This window comes from Nerophis ophidion, linkage group LG22, assembly GCF_033978795.1.
Source record: "Nerophis ophidion isolate RoL-2023_Sa linkage group LG22, RoL_Noph_v1.0, whole genome shotgun sequence".
Classification (NCBI taxonomy): Eukaryota; Metazoa; Chordata; class Actinopteri; order Syngnathiformes; family Syngnathidae; genus Nerophis; species Nerophis ophidion.
The window spans coordinates 25222647-25237667 of NC_084632.1; the positions used below are offsets into that span (position 1 = coordinate 25222647).

Genomic DNA, 15021 nt, shown 5'->3' on the forward strand with positions numbered 1-15021 from the left:
GTCAAACAGTTTAAGAACAACGTTTCTCAAAGTGCAATTGCAAGAAATTTAGGGATTTCAACATCTACGGTCCATAATATCATCAAAAGGTTCAGAGAATCTGGAGAAATCACTCCACGTAAGCGGCATGGCCGGAAACCAACATTGAATGACCTTGACCTTCGATCCCTCAGACGGCACTGTATCAAAAACGGACATCAATCTCTAAAGGATGGGCTTAGGAATACTTCAGAAAACCACTGTCACTAAATACAGTGAAGTGAATTATATTAATATAGCGCTTTTTCTCCAGTGACTCAAAGCGCTTTACATAGTGAAACCGAATATCTAATTTTTACATTTATAAACCAGTGATACAGTAATACAGTTCGTTGCTACATCTGTAAGTGCAAGTTAAAGCTCTACTATGCAAAGCGAAAGCCATTTATCAACAACATCCAGAAACGCCACCGGCTTTTCTGGGCCCGAGATCATCTAAGATTGACTGATGCAAAGTGGAAAAGTGTTCTGTGGTCTGACGAGTACACATTTCAAATTGTTTTTGGAAATATTCGACATGGTGTCATCCGGACCAAAGGGGAAGCGAACCATCCAGACAGTTATCGACGCAAAGTTCAAAAGCCAGCATCTGTGAGTCTCCTTTCTTTTTATTTCCTACGCCTCCAGTTCCCATGGTTAACACCTCCCTCATTACAGATGTTAATCACAGATGTGTTATACTACTTATTACTGGCAATTGGTTGGTGTCTTGTTTTTAATGATTGCATCAGATTTCTATTAAAACCATTGTTTCTGTTCTTCAACTGGTTTTACTTTTTCCTTTTGCACATATCTACCCTTCACCTCTGCTCTGATTTTAAGGGTGAAGTATGGCAGCTGGACATAGCTAGGAAAATCACACACTAAAGTGTTAAAGATAGGATCTGCTCTTGGAAAAAAAAACTGTTCAATGGAAAGGTTTAGAAAGAGAGTGAAAAGATGAGTCCTCTATGGATTGCATCCTGTGACTTGCACATATATTGAAACTTAAGTCATACAATTCTGCTGGGAGGGCATCAGTTACATACATGAATTGTTCACTAACATCAAGAAAGAATCTAAGTACAAAATAGTAACTGTGTTTGAATGAGTATAAACAATTTTGTAATTTATGCACCAAAACATGAAATATATGTAGAATGGGAGTGAAGTAACCCCCTTTGGGAATATACATGTAGTTGTCTGTCTTCAGTCAGCCTAAAGAGGGTGCTGTGGCCTTAACGTTTAATGAGCAATCAGACATTTTCACAGTCATCCTGATTTTCACACCTTCTCAGGGGGTGCTGTTGCTTTCTGCTGCAGCACAAGGGCCTAGAATAGCATGCTGTGTGTGGTAATAACGGTTTGACATAGGGATGTGAGTCAGTGTGAATGACAGTGGAAAATACATGACATATTCCAATCTATTTCATTTAGTTTGGTATGCCAGCAAGAAGTTGGGGCAGCACTTTCTGTTTATTAATGAAGCTGCTATAAAGAGATTCATTTGAACACAGTTAACAGAAAATAAAGTATCAAATTGTATTAACAAATGGACTGGACCATGAATAGCAGGTTCCCCACCAGGGGCGTCACTAGACCTAATACTGCACTGGGGTACACCTGGGGCACAAGTAATTCATGTGAGCGTGCAAAGCGCGCAAGCAAAAACATTTTTAGCACTTATTTATCATAAAAAATACATAAAATAGTGCTTTAAACTATGAAATCATATCAGATTATGTTGTATGGATCTTTGATTAACCACCTGAAATTAACTAATGCATTTGACCTACTTGTGCACTTTTTTACTCCAGACTTCTAAACTGCTACTGGTAAAAGCAAAAGGGAAGAGCAATGAATCTTTTTGAAATATTTATTGCAGTAATCATCTGCAAATTTAACATCTACAAAAGTAAAACAAAAAATAAAGCACCCCTACATCTCTGGGTTATTTTATATTATTTAATTTCCATTTATGGCAATGTGGCTAATCCTATTTCAGATACACAAAACTAGAAAATATACACAAAACAATAAAGCCACAGTAGTAGAATAAATGAACAACTGTTGTGTGTCTGTTCAGGGAATCATTTTCTGAGAAGTAAACTGTAACGTCTCCTTTTCATTTTTGCAAAGTGGTCAATCACTCTGGACAGACATAGAAATATTACAGTAACTGTTATACAGTTGACCAGTGCTTCCCAACTGGTGGGTCGTGACATAAAAGTGGATTGTGTGTCATTTGACACAGAATTTCTAGGCGCAGCCAAGGCGTTGAGGGGATCCGGTTTGGTGGCCACGGGATTAGGTCTCTGCTTTTGATGATGTGGTCCTGATGGCTTCATCTGGCCGGGATCTTCAGCTCTCACTGGATCGGTTTTCAGCCGAGTGTGAAGCGACCGGAATGAGAATTAACACCTCCAAGTCCGAGTCCATGGTTCTCGCCCGGAAAAGGGTGGAGTGCCATTTCTGTGCTGGGGAGGAGACCCTGCCCCAAGTGGAGGAGTTCAAGTACCTAGGAGTCTTGTTCACGAGTGGGGGAAGAGTGGATCGTGAGATCGACAGGCGGATTGGTGCGGCGTCTTCAGTAATGCGGACGTTGTATCGATCCGTTGTGGTGAAGAAGGAGCTGAGCCGGAAGGCAAAGCTCTCAATTAACCGGTCGATCTACGTTCCCATCCTCACCTATGGTCATGAGCTTTGGGTCATGACCGAAAGGATAAGATCACGGGTACAAGCGGCCGAAATGAGTTTCCTCCGCCGGGTGGCGGGGCTCTCCCTTAGAGATAGGGTGAGAAGCTCTGCCATCCGGGAGGAGCTCAACGTAAAGCTGCTGCTCCTCCACATCGAGAGGAGCCAGATGAGGTGGTTCGGGCATCTGGTCAGAATGCCACCCGAACGCCTCCCTAGGGATGTGTTTAGGGCACGTCCAGCTGGTAGAAGGCCACGGGGAAGACCCAGGACACGTTGGGAAGACTATGTCTCCCGGCTGGCCTGGGAACGCCTCGGGATCCCCCAGGAAGAGCTAGACGAAGTGGCTGGAGATAGGGAAGTCTGGGCTTCCCTGCTTAGGCTGCTGCCCCCGCGACCCGACCTCGGATAAGCGGAAGATGATGGATGGATGGATGGATGTGTGTCATTTTCAGTGAGTCGCAGTCAGATGTGTGCATGAAAAAAAAATGTAGGGAGAAAAAAATCCAATTGTGGCAACAAAACCAGATATTTTTAGCCATTTTTCTAGTGACTATTAGTGAGTGTTTTAGCAAAAGGCAAACCGACTAACAAGTTGGAGGAGGACTCCGGACAGATATGGAAATATATTTTTCTAAATCTAAATGGGGCAACAAAACCTGATATTTTCAGCCATCTTTCTGAAAACAAATACTGAAATGTTACTATTTTTTCTGGAAACAAAACCAGATGCTTTAGCTGTAGCCATTTTTCTGGTGACAAAACAAGATTATTTTAGTCAAATTCACACCGATTAACAAGACAAGTGTACTGTGCTATTTTTCTGTGAAATAAACTTGAATGATTTAAAAATTTGGCTCACGACTTGATATGGAAAAATGTTTTTCTTCCTGAAGATAAACCATTTGAGAAGTACTCAACTCACACATGCTTACTCCAAATCATCATTGATGCAGAACCAGCAGACAATAACCAACATTATGTTTCATGTTCATTGGAAATTCCCCCGACAGCTCGTACAGCAAATGAATATGTTTGTCTTGATACAAGGAATAACGTTAGCTAACTTAGCATCAACTTAAGACAATGATGTTGCCTAGCTAGCTAGGACTTCACTTACATCTCTCTTTCCTCGCTTCTTCTTCCCTGCTGCGGGCGAATAACTTTTTTAAATCCATCTAGGAGTTACAGTTTGAGTCAAATCAAAATCAAAATAATGTAATTAACAAATTGTTGTTGGCTAACGTCACCTACCTCAGCAGTGATTCTCATCCCCCCCCCCCCCTCTCTCTCTCTCTCTCTCTCTCAACTGAAGTCTGATCCACACGTGAATAAATTACCATATTAAGTAGCCATGTGCTCATCGTTAAGTGGAGTGAATACAGTAGCAATCAATTACCATACTAAGTAGTATGTGCGCTGTTCTCTATGTTATGTAGACTTAAAACTCTGAAGCGTTTTTTTTTTTATTGGTGAAAGTTTTACTGGGGCACTGCAGATCAACAGTGGGGCACGTGCCCCAGTGAAATATGTCTGGCGACGCCCCTGTTCCCCACTAACCTGTAGATTTGGTGTTATGTCATGTACAGTGGTACCTCAACCTAAAAGTGTTTTGAGATAACAGATGTTTCTCGGCTTATTGTTATGCTTCACGTTGCAAGGAAAAATTTTACGTACAAGCATCCCTGCATATAGTTGGCTTAGCTAATGTCACAGTGAATCACGTAAAACAGGTCCAAAACATCTGGTCTAACTCATATAAACTTTAGCTTATAGCTACAGGTGGAGATAACTTTGTTTTTCCATGCATGGGAAGGAAGAAAGTGGTTGTGAAGAACAGTGCTGAGAAAGAGGATATTTATTAAAATAAATAAAAAGTTGAAAGTTCAATTACAATAAAAAACATGATCGAGAGTCAGTAATTCGGTGAAGCAATTTGATCGTATCACTGCGAGTCTGCGCCATACTGTAGCAGAATGAGTCTAACGCCAGCTAACACTGTAAAAATTATGTATAAATGTACAATGATAAATTGAATAAAGATATTGAAACGGTGTACATTTATCTATGAAAATTTGGAGAAGCTTTTAGCGTTGTGTTTGACATAAAAGCATCTGGAAGGACATTCCGTAGTAGTCAACTCTCCATGGTAAATGGACAATATTATGACATTACTTCATAAAACTCTGTAGTTGTAACTCAACTTAATAGTTGTTTTTACTAAATTCTATTGTATTGTTTTTATAGAATATTTCTTATGTAAAAGTTAATTCCTTTTTAAAGGCATGTTACATAGCAAAATTGTGCTGTTTGGGGGCAAGCACCAATTAAAATGATTTAAATTGATTTCAGAAGGAGCTGTTAATTTATTTTGAGTGAAGAGCTGCGTCACAGAACCATTTAAGCTTGTAAGTTGAGGTACTACTGTACATCATGTGCTACCAATAATCTAATCAGATAATTTTCAAATAACTTTCTTTACTTTGTGATGCATTAGAGTCATAGGGATAAATGCCATTTTGTGCAGGCAGTTTTCAAATTGTCAATTGGAAGACAACTTTTTTTAAACACTTTAGACACCTTTGAAGTGAGCAAGTCTATTCGTGTCTACTTAAAAGTGAAACAAATGTCTGGGACTGCATCTTCAGTAATTATCACTCAAATAACTTGATCGGTTGGGGATTGGCATCACTCCAAAAGATTTATCCAACTCATTATAGAAAAACAAATCAAAACCTACTGTTTCATCCTGTCGATTTGTCTCCAATCTAGCGCCCCTATCTTCGTGTGCAGACTAAGACAAGGCCAACGTTGGAATTACCTTAGTTTTTATATCTTCAAAGAAAAATCCTGTGTCATCAGATTTTATTTCCTATGGCAAACACAAACCCTTAATGCCAACAGTAACTCTGATTGTAAATTTTGCCAACTTGTTTTATGGAACACAGGCCCGATCAGAGCTGTGTCAAATGCCTGTGCTTTGTATCCATCTGTACAAAGGTTAAAGGGCAATGCAACAGGAAGTGGCTAAGTGGTCTATGAAGCAGTCGGTCACAAGTCTGATTAGGCAGCATGGCTAAATGACACATGGCTCTGCCCTCACCTAATGAAACAAATCCAACTGTAGGTGATTATTGAGGGCTGCCTTTATGTATGCATTTGGGTGCCCAAACAATATCTATATATTCCTGTGAATTACCAAGAGAGTGAGCTGCGGTGGTTTTGGAGCTGAAGAAGCGTCCAAGTCCAAGATCTCCTAACTTCACTACTCCTGTAGCTGTGATGAATACGTTGGCTGGCTTGATATCTGGATAAGAAACCATTGGTCAGTTTGTTACCATTCAACTCAAACTCTTTGGATGTTAAAATGGATTTCTCTTCAATAAGTCTTGAAATGACTAGCAATTCTACAAATATATAAAGCAAAGGTTTGGTTTTGGAGTAGCTTTTGATATTTATTGTTTCTGTAGAATTGCAAAGCAGCTTTTGAATGGACCTTTTCTGTAACCTGGTCATTAAAACTCAGAGTTCCAGGTTTATTGGTGTCCCTGTTCACTAATCAGGGACAGTCCAACGAAAGTATATCACCTGTAGCTGCGTGTGTGTGTGTGTGTGTGTGTGTGTGTGTGTGTGTGTGTGTACATGTGTGCATGTTTGTGTGTCTGTCTGTCTGTGTGTGCGTGTGTGTTTCAAACATCATTTGACTATGTGCTATTGAAAGCACAGGGCGCCATTAAAACCCAGGACTCTGTTTTGTTGAACACAAAACTGCTAAAACAGTCAAACGTAACGATACATATTCATAAAAAAGCCCAGTTTACTATTACTACACGTTGTCCAATTACTATTGTATTTGTTATTGTACCAAATTAACAAATATAAAACTGTACTATTATTTCGGAAACCAATTCGGACATTTCACATACCTTTTTAAGACAATTCATGATAATCAACCAACATTAAACCACTTTTAAATTGAAGTGAATTCTAGAGTAGAAAGTGTGTTTATTAGCTGTACCTCTGTGCATGACTCTTCGGGAGTGCATGTGCTCGAGCGCACTGCAAAGCTGGACAAAGTACTTCCACACTGTTCTTTCAGGAATAAGCCTCCTCTGCTTCTTAAAGTGCTGTAAGAGAAATGGACACACACATACAACAAAATAATTATGCCTGAGAAGGTTTTTTTTAGAAGAATAAATTCACTTAAAGGCCTACTGAAATGAGATGTTCTTATTTAAACGGGGATAGCAGGTCCATTTTATGTGTCATACTTGATAATTTCGCGATATTGCCATATTTTTGCTGAAAGGATTTAGTAGTGAACATGGACGATAAAGTTAGCAACTTTTGGTCGCTAATAAAAAAGCCTTGCCTGTACCGGAAGTAGCAGACGATGTGCGCGTGACGTCACTGGTTGTAGAGCTCCTCACATCCTCACATTGTTTACAATCATAGCCACCAGCAGCTAGAGCAATTCGGACCGAGAAAACGACAATTTCCCCATTAATTTGAGCGAGGATGAAAGATTCGTGGATGAGGATAGTGAGAGTGAAGGACTAGAAAAAAAAAAAAGTTAAAAAAAATAAAAAAAAGGCGAGGGCAGTGGGAGCGATTCAGATGTTATTAGACACATTTACTAGGATAATTTTGGAAAATCCCTTATCTGCTTATTGTGTTACTAGTGTTTTAGTGAGATTATATGGTACCTGAAAGTCGGAGGGGTGTGGCCACGAGTCTGGTGACCGCCAGTGTCTCTGAGGGAAGCCACGCAGCTGCAGGAGCACGCAAGCTCCGCTTATGTCTACAGTAAGAGCCGACTTATTACCACAATTTCCTCACCGAATCCTGCCGCTTGACATGTGGTCGGGAACCATGTTTGCTTGACCGCTCTGTTCCATAGTTAAGTTTCACCTTCAGGAATTTTAAACAAGGAAACACCGGCTGTGTTTGTGTTGCTAAAGGCAGCCGCAATACACCGCTTCCCACCTCCATCTTTCTACTTTGACTTGTCCATTATTAATTGAACAAACTGCAAAAGATTCAGCAAAACAGATGTCCAGAATACTGTGTAATTATGCGATTAAAGCAGACTACTTATAGATTGGATCGGGCTGGAAAAAAATGTCCGCTACAACCGGTGAAGTCAAACGCACGCGTCATCATACACGTCATACCACCGCGTTTTCAACAGGATAAATCGCACGAAATTTAAAATTGCAATTTAGTAAACTAAAAAGGCCGTATTGGGATGTGCTGCAATGTTAAGATTTCGTCGTTGATATATAAACTATTAGACTGCGTGGTCGGTAGTAGTGGGTTTCAGTAGGACTTTAATGATGTTTAAAGATGGTTTCAAAGTGTTGAAATCTGTATATCCTCCTGAGAACCAGTATAATCTGCAGTGGATACTTGGTTTTGGTGTATTTCTTGTGTTAGAGTTACAAATATCGGAACAAAATATTTCTGTTGTGCAAATCGTACATGTCCACTGCAAAGGACGCTGGTTCTCAGGAAGGCGATACAGGACGCATTCCCATTCTCAGTCCCCCACTCTGCAGCTCCATGTTTAATGGAACCCAGACAGATTTCCTCTCGTTCAGTACCTTGTCTAACAAAGCCTCGTCTCATTTTCTCTATGGCCTTCAATAGAAAGCACATGCACTCCCAGAAACAAAGACAGGAAGTGTGTGGTACCTTCCAAGACTTCCCCATCTGGCACACAGCTCCTTTGTTAAGTATTGCTTTCAGTGGCACACTGATCCATGTTTTGTTTTTAGGAGGGTTTATTTTAGATCCAATCCAGCTCACCAAACATGCGATTTCATATTGAAAAGCAAAATCAAATAATCAAACCCTGAATTGCATTACCACGCGCTGACAACAAAGTGAACTACAAAATAAGAGAAGTCCTGCTCAAAGAGTGACTACTTTATTCAGTTCCAATGCACATTATTTTTATAAAGTAAAACGTTATTTTAAGTTGTAAAAAGGGACAAGCGGTAGAAAATGGATGAATGAATGGAAGTTACCCAGTAATTAATTTCTCTTTTTGGTACCATACTGATACTCACTGAGGAGCAGGACGATAACCGTTGGCTGTCCTAAGTGCTTTGGGGACAAAGTGACGTAAGGGGTAACTGCACTTAACTGTACTTTTTTGAAAATTTTGTCTATCATTCACAATCATTATGAAAGACATGACGACAGATGGAGTTTTTTTTAATGCATTCTGAATATGAAATAAAGGTAAATAAAAGTCTGCTTACAGCAGAGCCAATGGGTGCTACACTATTTTGCCCATGAAATCCAATAAATAATCATTCAAAAAGCGCCAACAATACTCCAGTTACATTTTGAGACTTCAATATTAACAAAGTATTAGTAATATTGTTATTATAAGCGCTATTACAGACAAACATCTTTACATCACCGAGTGGTCTGCTGTTTCCTAGCTTCCTTGCTCCCTGTAAGTTGTTTCTGGGTCATAAATCATGCATCTCACCTGCACAGAAGAAGTTTGAGTAGGTATTCTGACAAGCTTTGACAGCCATTTAGGACCTGAAACTGGCGAGGACGGCACTAAAACACGCTTGGTCCGCCCGCTCCTACCCTTTTTTCCGTGAGGATTATGAGTCATTTGTCACCTCAATGGGAATACATGAACATCCTCGCAGTCAGCATCCTAATTTATGCAGACCTTGTACAGTAAGTGATGTTTGTTGGCTCTCCAAGACTGCAGTGAGTAATAATCAGTGATGAAGAAAAAAAAAACCAGCGTGATAAGATTTTGAAATTAATGTGGCGCGTTCGCTTAAAATTATAAATGATACATAAATATTAAACGTTACTATAAATGGGCCTAAGAGTACATTACATGTATACTTACATCATGTATATAAAACCTACATGGAGGTGTTTGGATGTTTTTTAAGGGCTTTATAGGCTCCTTTGTAAGGGAACCTTTGATTGCATTTATTTAATATTTAATTAAAAAAAACAAAAAACATCCTTCGTCTTTCATAATGGGAAAAGGCAAAATAGAAATAAAAGTGCAGTTCGTTTTTAACAGTAGCAGGAGATTTTTCTTATTTTTAGGTTCTTTCACAGAAAGATGTGACATACTACACAATACTTGTCAGACAGCAACAACTGTTTTCAAAACAACAGAAAAGGAAAAGTGAGTCACAGGTGTTAAACTTCACACCACTGTTCTAGCTTTTGAAAGAAAATGTGCATATCTTGTTTCAATGTTGTTCACAGAACAGAAACAGAGACATTAGCTAAATTCTATTTTTCAGGAGGCAGTGGCTTTTGGTGTTTGACTTTGGGATAATTTTGAGTTGTTCTGTTTGATTGATGGTATGAATTGTGCCGATAACACTCAAGAATTTGTCTAGAGCCATTGCATTACAGTGTTTCCAAGACCCTGCTACGATTGCCCTGCACTACCTCTTCCAATCGTGCCTAAAAGGCGTAAATCAGCGCTCGCACATGTACCTACAGGGATCTTTATTATTCTAAACCAATTTTTCTTCGCTGTTAGTACCTGTCTTTGTGTATTTTGGGATCCCCATAATGCCTGAAAATGTGAAATCAAACCATGGAGACATTGCTAAGATAAGATATTAATAATTGTGCCTCCTTCCAAATGAGCTGTTTGGATTATGAGAATTTATTGACGTATTTTCCCTCAATTACGTCAGCCGATATCTCCATGAATGGTAGTGGTTCACCCAAAGAGCTTTCCACGGGCCTGCCATTCAGTTGTAGTCAAATGTTGCAAGCAATAAGTTCCTTATTTTTCTCTATCTTCTTGTTGTGGGGAGACTGGCTCGTACATGCACATGCATGATAAAATCCTCGGCTGTTGCCATTTGTAATAAAAAGTAGTGTATATATATCTGTCAGTAGACCTAATATGGAATTTAAGGGGGAAAAAATCATAATATGATCCCTTTTGTGGTCCTGGAGTGAGTGCTCAATAAATCGCACAATTTGCCTCCTAAGTATCAAAGTGGTATTACATTATCAAAATGTATCCACTCTTTTAAGGCACTTGACTTATTTTCTTGCATGTCAAACAAACTGTATTTAGATATATGCAATACTGAACAAGCACACTACATACTTAAAATACCAATAAATAAAATATGTTAGTGTGGGCTACTAGTCGATAGGCAAACCATAAAATAAAAAAGATTGTGATAGCGTTAGAAGGGAAGAGAGAAGGATAAACCTTGGCCTATATCCAAACAAAGCCTCAGCGAGAAGCCATTCTTCCCTTGCCCTCCTATTTCCATATCAGAAGACTGTTTGATGTCAATGGGGGTGCACAAAGATGCCCACAACCACACTCTTCATGTTTTTAACTGCAAACACTGCACATGCAATATTCTGTAAGTGCATGCAAATGCAAGGGCCATTGGATTTCTTTTGAATTCTGAGATGGTCCGATTGGAAGTTGTAGAGAATTAGGGAAGGAAAAAGACGGAAAAGGAGCACAGCCTGGATGCCTAGAAATCAAAAAGAATATAAAATAGCCAATATGTGCATTGAGTGTGATTATGTTTCACATAACACTAAAGCAATGTGTTTACCAGTGTAGGCTTTTAAAACACTATGCTTCTGTTACATGAGGGAAAACAACTGATTTAAATGTGTAGGTCATTGGTAGGAGCACTTGTGTACTGTATATGCATGTGCCCTGTCAGTCGCTACATAGACGATAGCGTGAATGCATCCGTTCTTTCCTCTGAATGCCACGGTGTGTGTTAATAAACAGGATCTGTGAATGATCATACAGTTTCTTGGTTGTGTGGGAAAAGTCTTGAAGAATGCTGAAAGACACCATGTGCGCGTGACTGTGCGATGATGTGTGCACAATCATTCAGCCTGCCATGTTCACTCTGTTGTATATCTAATCCATGCCTCTCCTAATTTGCTGTGTTGAACTGTACGGATGTGAGGTTGCTGAGTGTGACTGTAAACAGCTTGTCTCGCTGTGCTGATACAACGAAGCATCATTTATGCATGGGAGAAGACTGGGCTTTATACATGCACACTATTAATTTTGCCATACTAGCAGCAATAAAAAAATTAAGGGTTTGGCTCAACTTGGGGTAACTATGTACTTTCTTCTATGTAGAGTAACAACGAGTAGATTTGATTTTTACGGTCAATCAACTAGACATGACAACTATCAATGCTCTTGAGTTTACGGACGTCAGGTCCCGCTCACGTTCCGCCAATTAAATATGCGTGGTGGTGAAGTTATCTCTGTTTTCAATGGGTACTCAGCGCCATTTGGTCTTTCTCGAAGAAAATATGCCCTATGCTTGGGGGTATTTTTGGTTGTACGAATAGTTCAAATCACAAAAAGAATAAATGTTTCTTCAGAGTTCCTCAAGAGGAATCAAAAATGGCGGAAGAGTGCAAGATTTGAAGAAACAAAAAAGAGAAAAGCAGCTCACACTCCAGTCAGAGGGAGCAGAGTCGAAGAATGCTGAAGTTTGCAGTGAGCACTTTGTTAAAGGTTTGTTTGACATACCTTTAACGGTTATTATTTCCCATTAAAGTATATTATTATTTGTATTTCTTAAACAAATAAGCGGTAGAAAATGGATGGATGGATGGATGTTTTCTACAAGTGTTCCGAAAAGCACCAACTTAGTGAGTCTAAATAAAAGAAAGCAAATGTCAGCAAAACTTAAAAAAATTAAGCTTTTACCAAAGGCAACACTCATAAATAAAGGTTTCAGCACATACACAATGTTGACATCTATAGTTATATTTCGATAAAAACATGAAAAAAACTGCTAATTGTAAACGCTGATCAATGTTAAATCATTAAATGCAACCTTACCCGAGCAAAAACGAAGCATATTATCCGAGATTCTTGTTATCAATTTCCTTGAGCCAGTTTTCGTCTGTATTGCCGTGGAGAATGGTGCCTGGAGCACAATAGTTAGATTTGTCTGGGAACTTGACCTATGTATAATCCTTGATATCACTTACAAAATCTTTTTTTGATAAAGTACAGATCTACAGTATCCATCCATCCATCCATCATCTTCCGCTTATCCGAGGTCGGGTCGCGGGGGCAACAGCCTAAGCAGGGAAACCCAGACTTCCCTCTCCCCAGCCACTTCGTCTAGCTCTTCCCGGGGGATCCCGAGGCGTTCCCAGGCCAGCCGGGAGACATAGTCTTCCCAACGTGTCCTGGGTCTTCCCCGTGGCCTCCTACCGGTTGGACGTGCCCTAAACACCTCCCTAGGGAGGCGTTCGGGTGGCATCCTGACCAGATGCCCGAACCACCTCATCTGGCTCCTCTCGATGTGAAGGAGCAGCGGCTTTACTTTGAGTTCCTCCCGGATGGCAGAGCTTCTCACCCTATCTCTAAGGGAGAGCCCCGCCACACGGCGGAGGAAACTCATTTCGGCCGCTTGTACCCGTGATCTTATCCTTTCGGTCATGACCCAAAGCTCATGACCATAGGTGAGGATGGGAACGTAGATCGACCGGTAAATTGAGAGCTTTGCCTTCCGGCTCAGCTCCTTCTTCACCACAACGGACCGGTACAACGTCCGCATTACTGAAGACGCCGCACCGATCCGCCTGTCGATCTCACGATCCCCTCTTCCCTCACTCGTGAACAAGACTCCTAGGTACTTGAACTCCTCCACTTGGGGCAGGGTCCCCTCCCCAACCCGGAGATGGCACACCACCCTTTTCCGGGCGAGAACCATGGACTCGGACTTGGAGGTGCTGATTCTCATTCCAGTCGCTTCACACTCGGCTGCGAACCGATCCAGCGAGAGCTGAAGATCCCGGTCAGATGAAGCCATCAGGACCACATCATCTGCAAAAAGCAGAGACCTAATCCTGCGGTTACCAAACCGGAACCCCTCAACGCCTTGACTGCGCCTAGAAATTCTGTCCATACAAGTTATGAACAGAATTGGTGACAAAGGACAGCCTTGGCGGAGTCCAACCCTCACTGGAAATGTGTTCGACTTACTGCCGGCAATGCGGACCAAGCTCTGGCACTGATCGTACAGGGAACGGACCGCCACAATAAGACAGTCCGATACCCCATACTCTCTGAGCACTCCCCACAGGACTTCCCGAGGGACACGGTCGAATGCCTTCTCCAAGTCCACAAAGCACATGTAGACTGGTTGGGCAAACTCCCATGCACCCTCAAGAACCCTGCCGAGAGTATAGAGCTGGTCCACAGTTCCACGACCAGGACGAAAACCACACTGTTCCTCCTGAATCCGAGGTTCGACTATCCGACGTAGCCTCCTCTCCAGTACACCTGAATAAACCTTACCGGGAAGGCTGAGGAGTGTGATCCCACGATAGTTGGAACACACCCTCCGGTCCCCCTTCTTAAAGAGAGGAACCACCACCCCGGTCTGCCAATCCAGAGGTACCGCCCCCGATGTCCACGCGATGCTGCAAAGTCTTGTCAACCAAGACAGCCCCACAGCATCCAGAGCCTTAAGGAACTCCGGGCGGATCTCGTCCACCCCTGGGGCCTTGCCACCGAGGAGCTTTTTAACTACCTCAGCGACCTCAGCCCCAGAAATAGGTGAGTCCACCACAGATTCCCCAGGCACTGCTTCCTCATAGGAAGACGTGTTGGTGGGATTGAGGAGGTATTCGAAGTATTCCTTCCACCTATCCACAACATCCGCAGTCGAGGTCAGCAGAACACCATCCGCACCATACACGGTGTTGATAGTGCACTGTTTCCCCTTCCTGAGGCGGCGGACGGTGGTCCAGAATCGCTTCGAAGCCGTCCGGAAGTCGTTTTCCATGGCTTCCCCAAACTCTTCCCATGTCCGAGTTTTTGCCTCCGCGACCGCTGAAGCTGCACACCGCTTGGCCTGTCGGTACCTGTCCACTGCCTCCGGAGTCCTATGAGCCAAAAGGACCCGATAGGACTCCTTCTTCAGCTTGACGGCATCCCTCACCGCTGGTGTCCACCAAGGGGTTTTAGGATTGCCGCCCCGACAGGCACCAACTACCTTGCGGCCACAGCTCCGATCTGCCGCCTCGACAATAGAGGTGCGGAACATGGTCCACTCGGACTCAATGTCCAGCACCTCCCTCGTGACATGTTCAAAGTTCTTCCGGAGGTGGGAATTGAAACTTTGTCTGACAGGAGACTCTGCCAGACGTTCCCAGCAGACCCTCACAATGCGTTTGGGCCTCCCAGGTCTGTCCGGCATCCTCCCCCACCATCGCAGCCAACTCACCACCAGGTGGTGATCGGTAGAAAGCTCCGCCCCTCTCTTCACCCGA

The 15021-nt window shown here is 41.9% G+C and overlaps 1 protein-coding gene across 1 annotated transcript in view; it reads right to left on the bottom strand.

The window, feature by feature from the left end:
- LOC133540729 (serine/threonine-protein kinase Nek7) overlaps positions 1-15021 on the bottom strand; it is a 151045-nt gene that overhangs the window by 38749 nt on the left and 97275 nt on the right. Inside the window, exons 6-7 of the mRNA XM_061883587.1 lie at positions 6731-6839; positions 5912-6019 (exon numbers count right to left, since the gene is read on the bottom strand). Of these exons, the coding sequence (XP_061739571.1) occupies positions 5912-6019; positions 6731-6839 (217 nt within the window). The remainder of the gene's footprint in view (positions 1-5911; positions 6020-6730; positions 6840-15021) is intronic.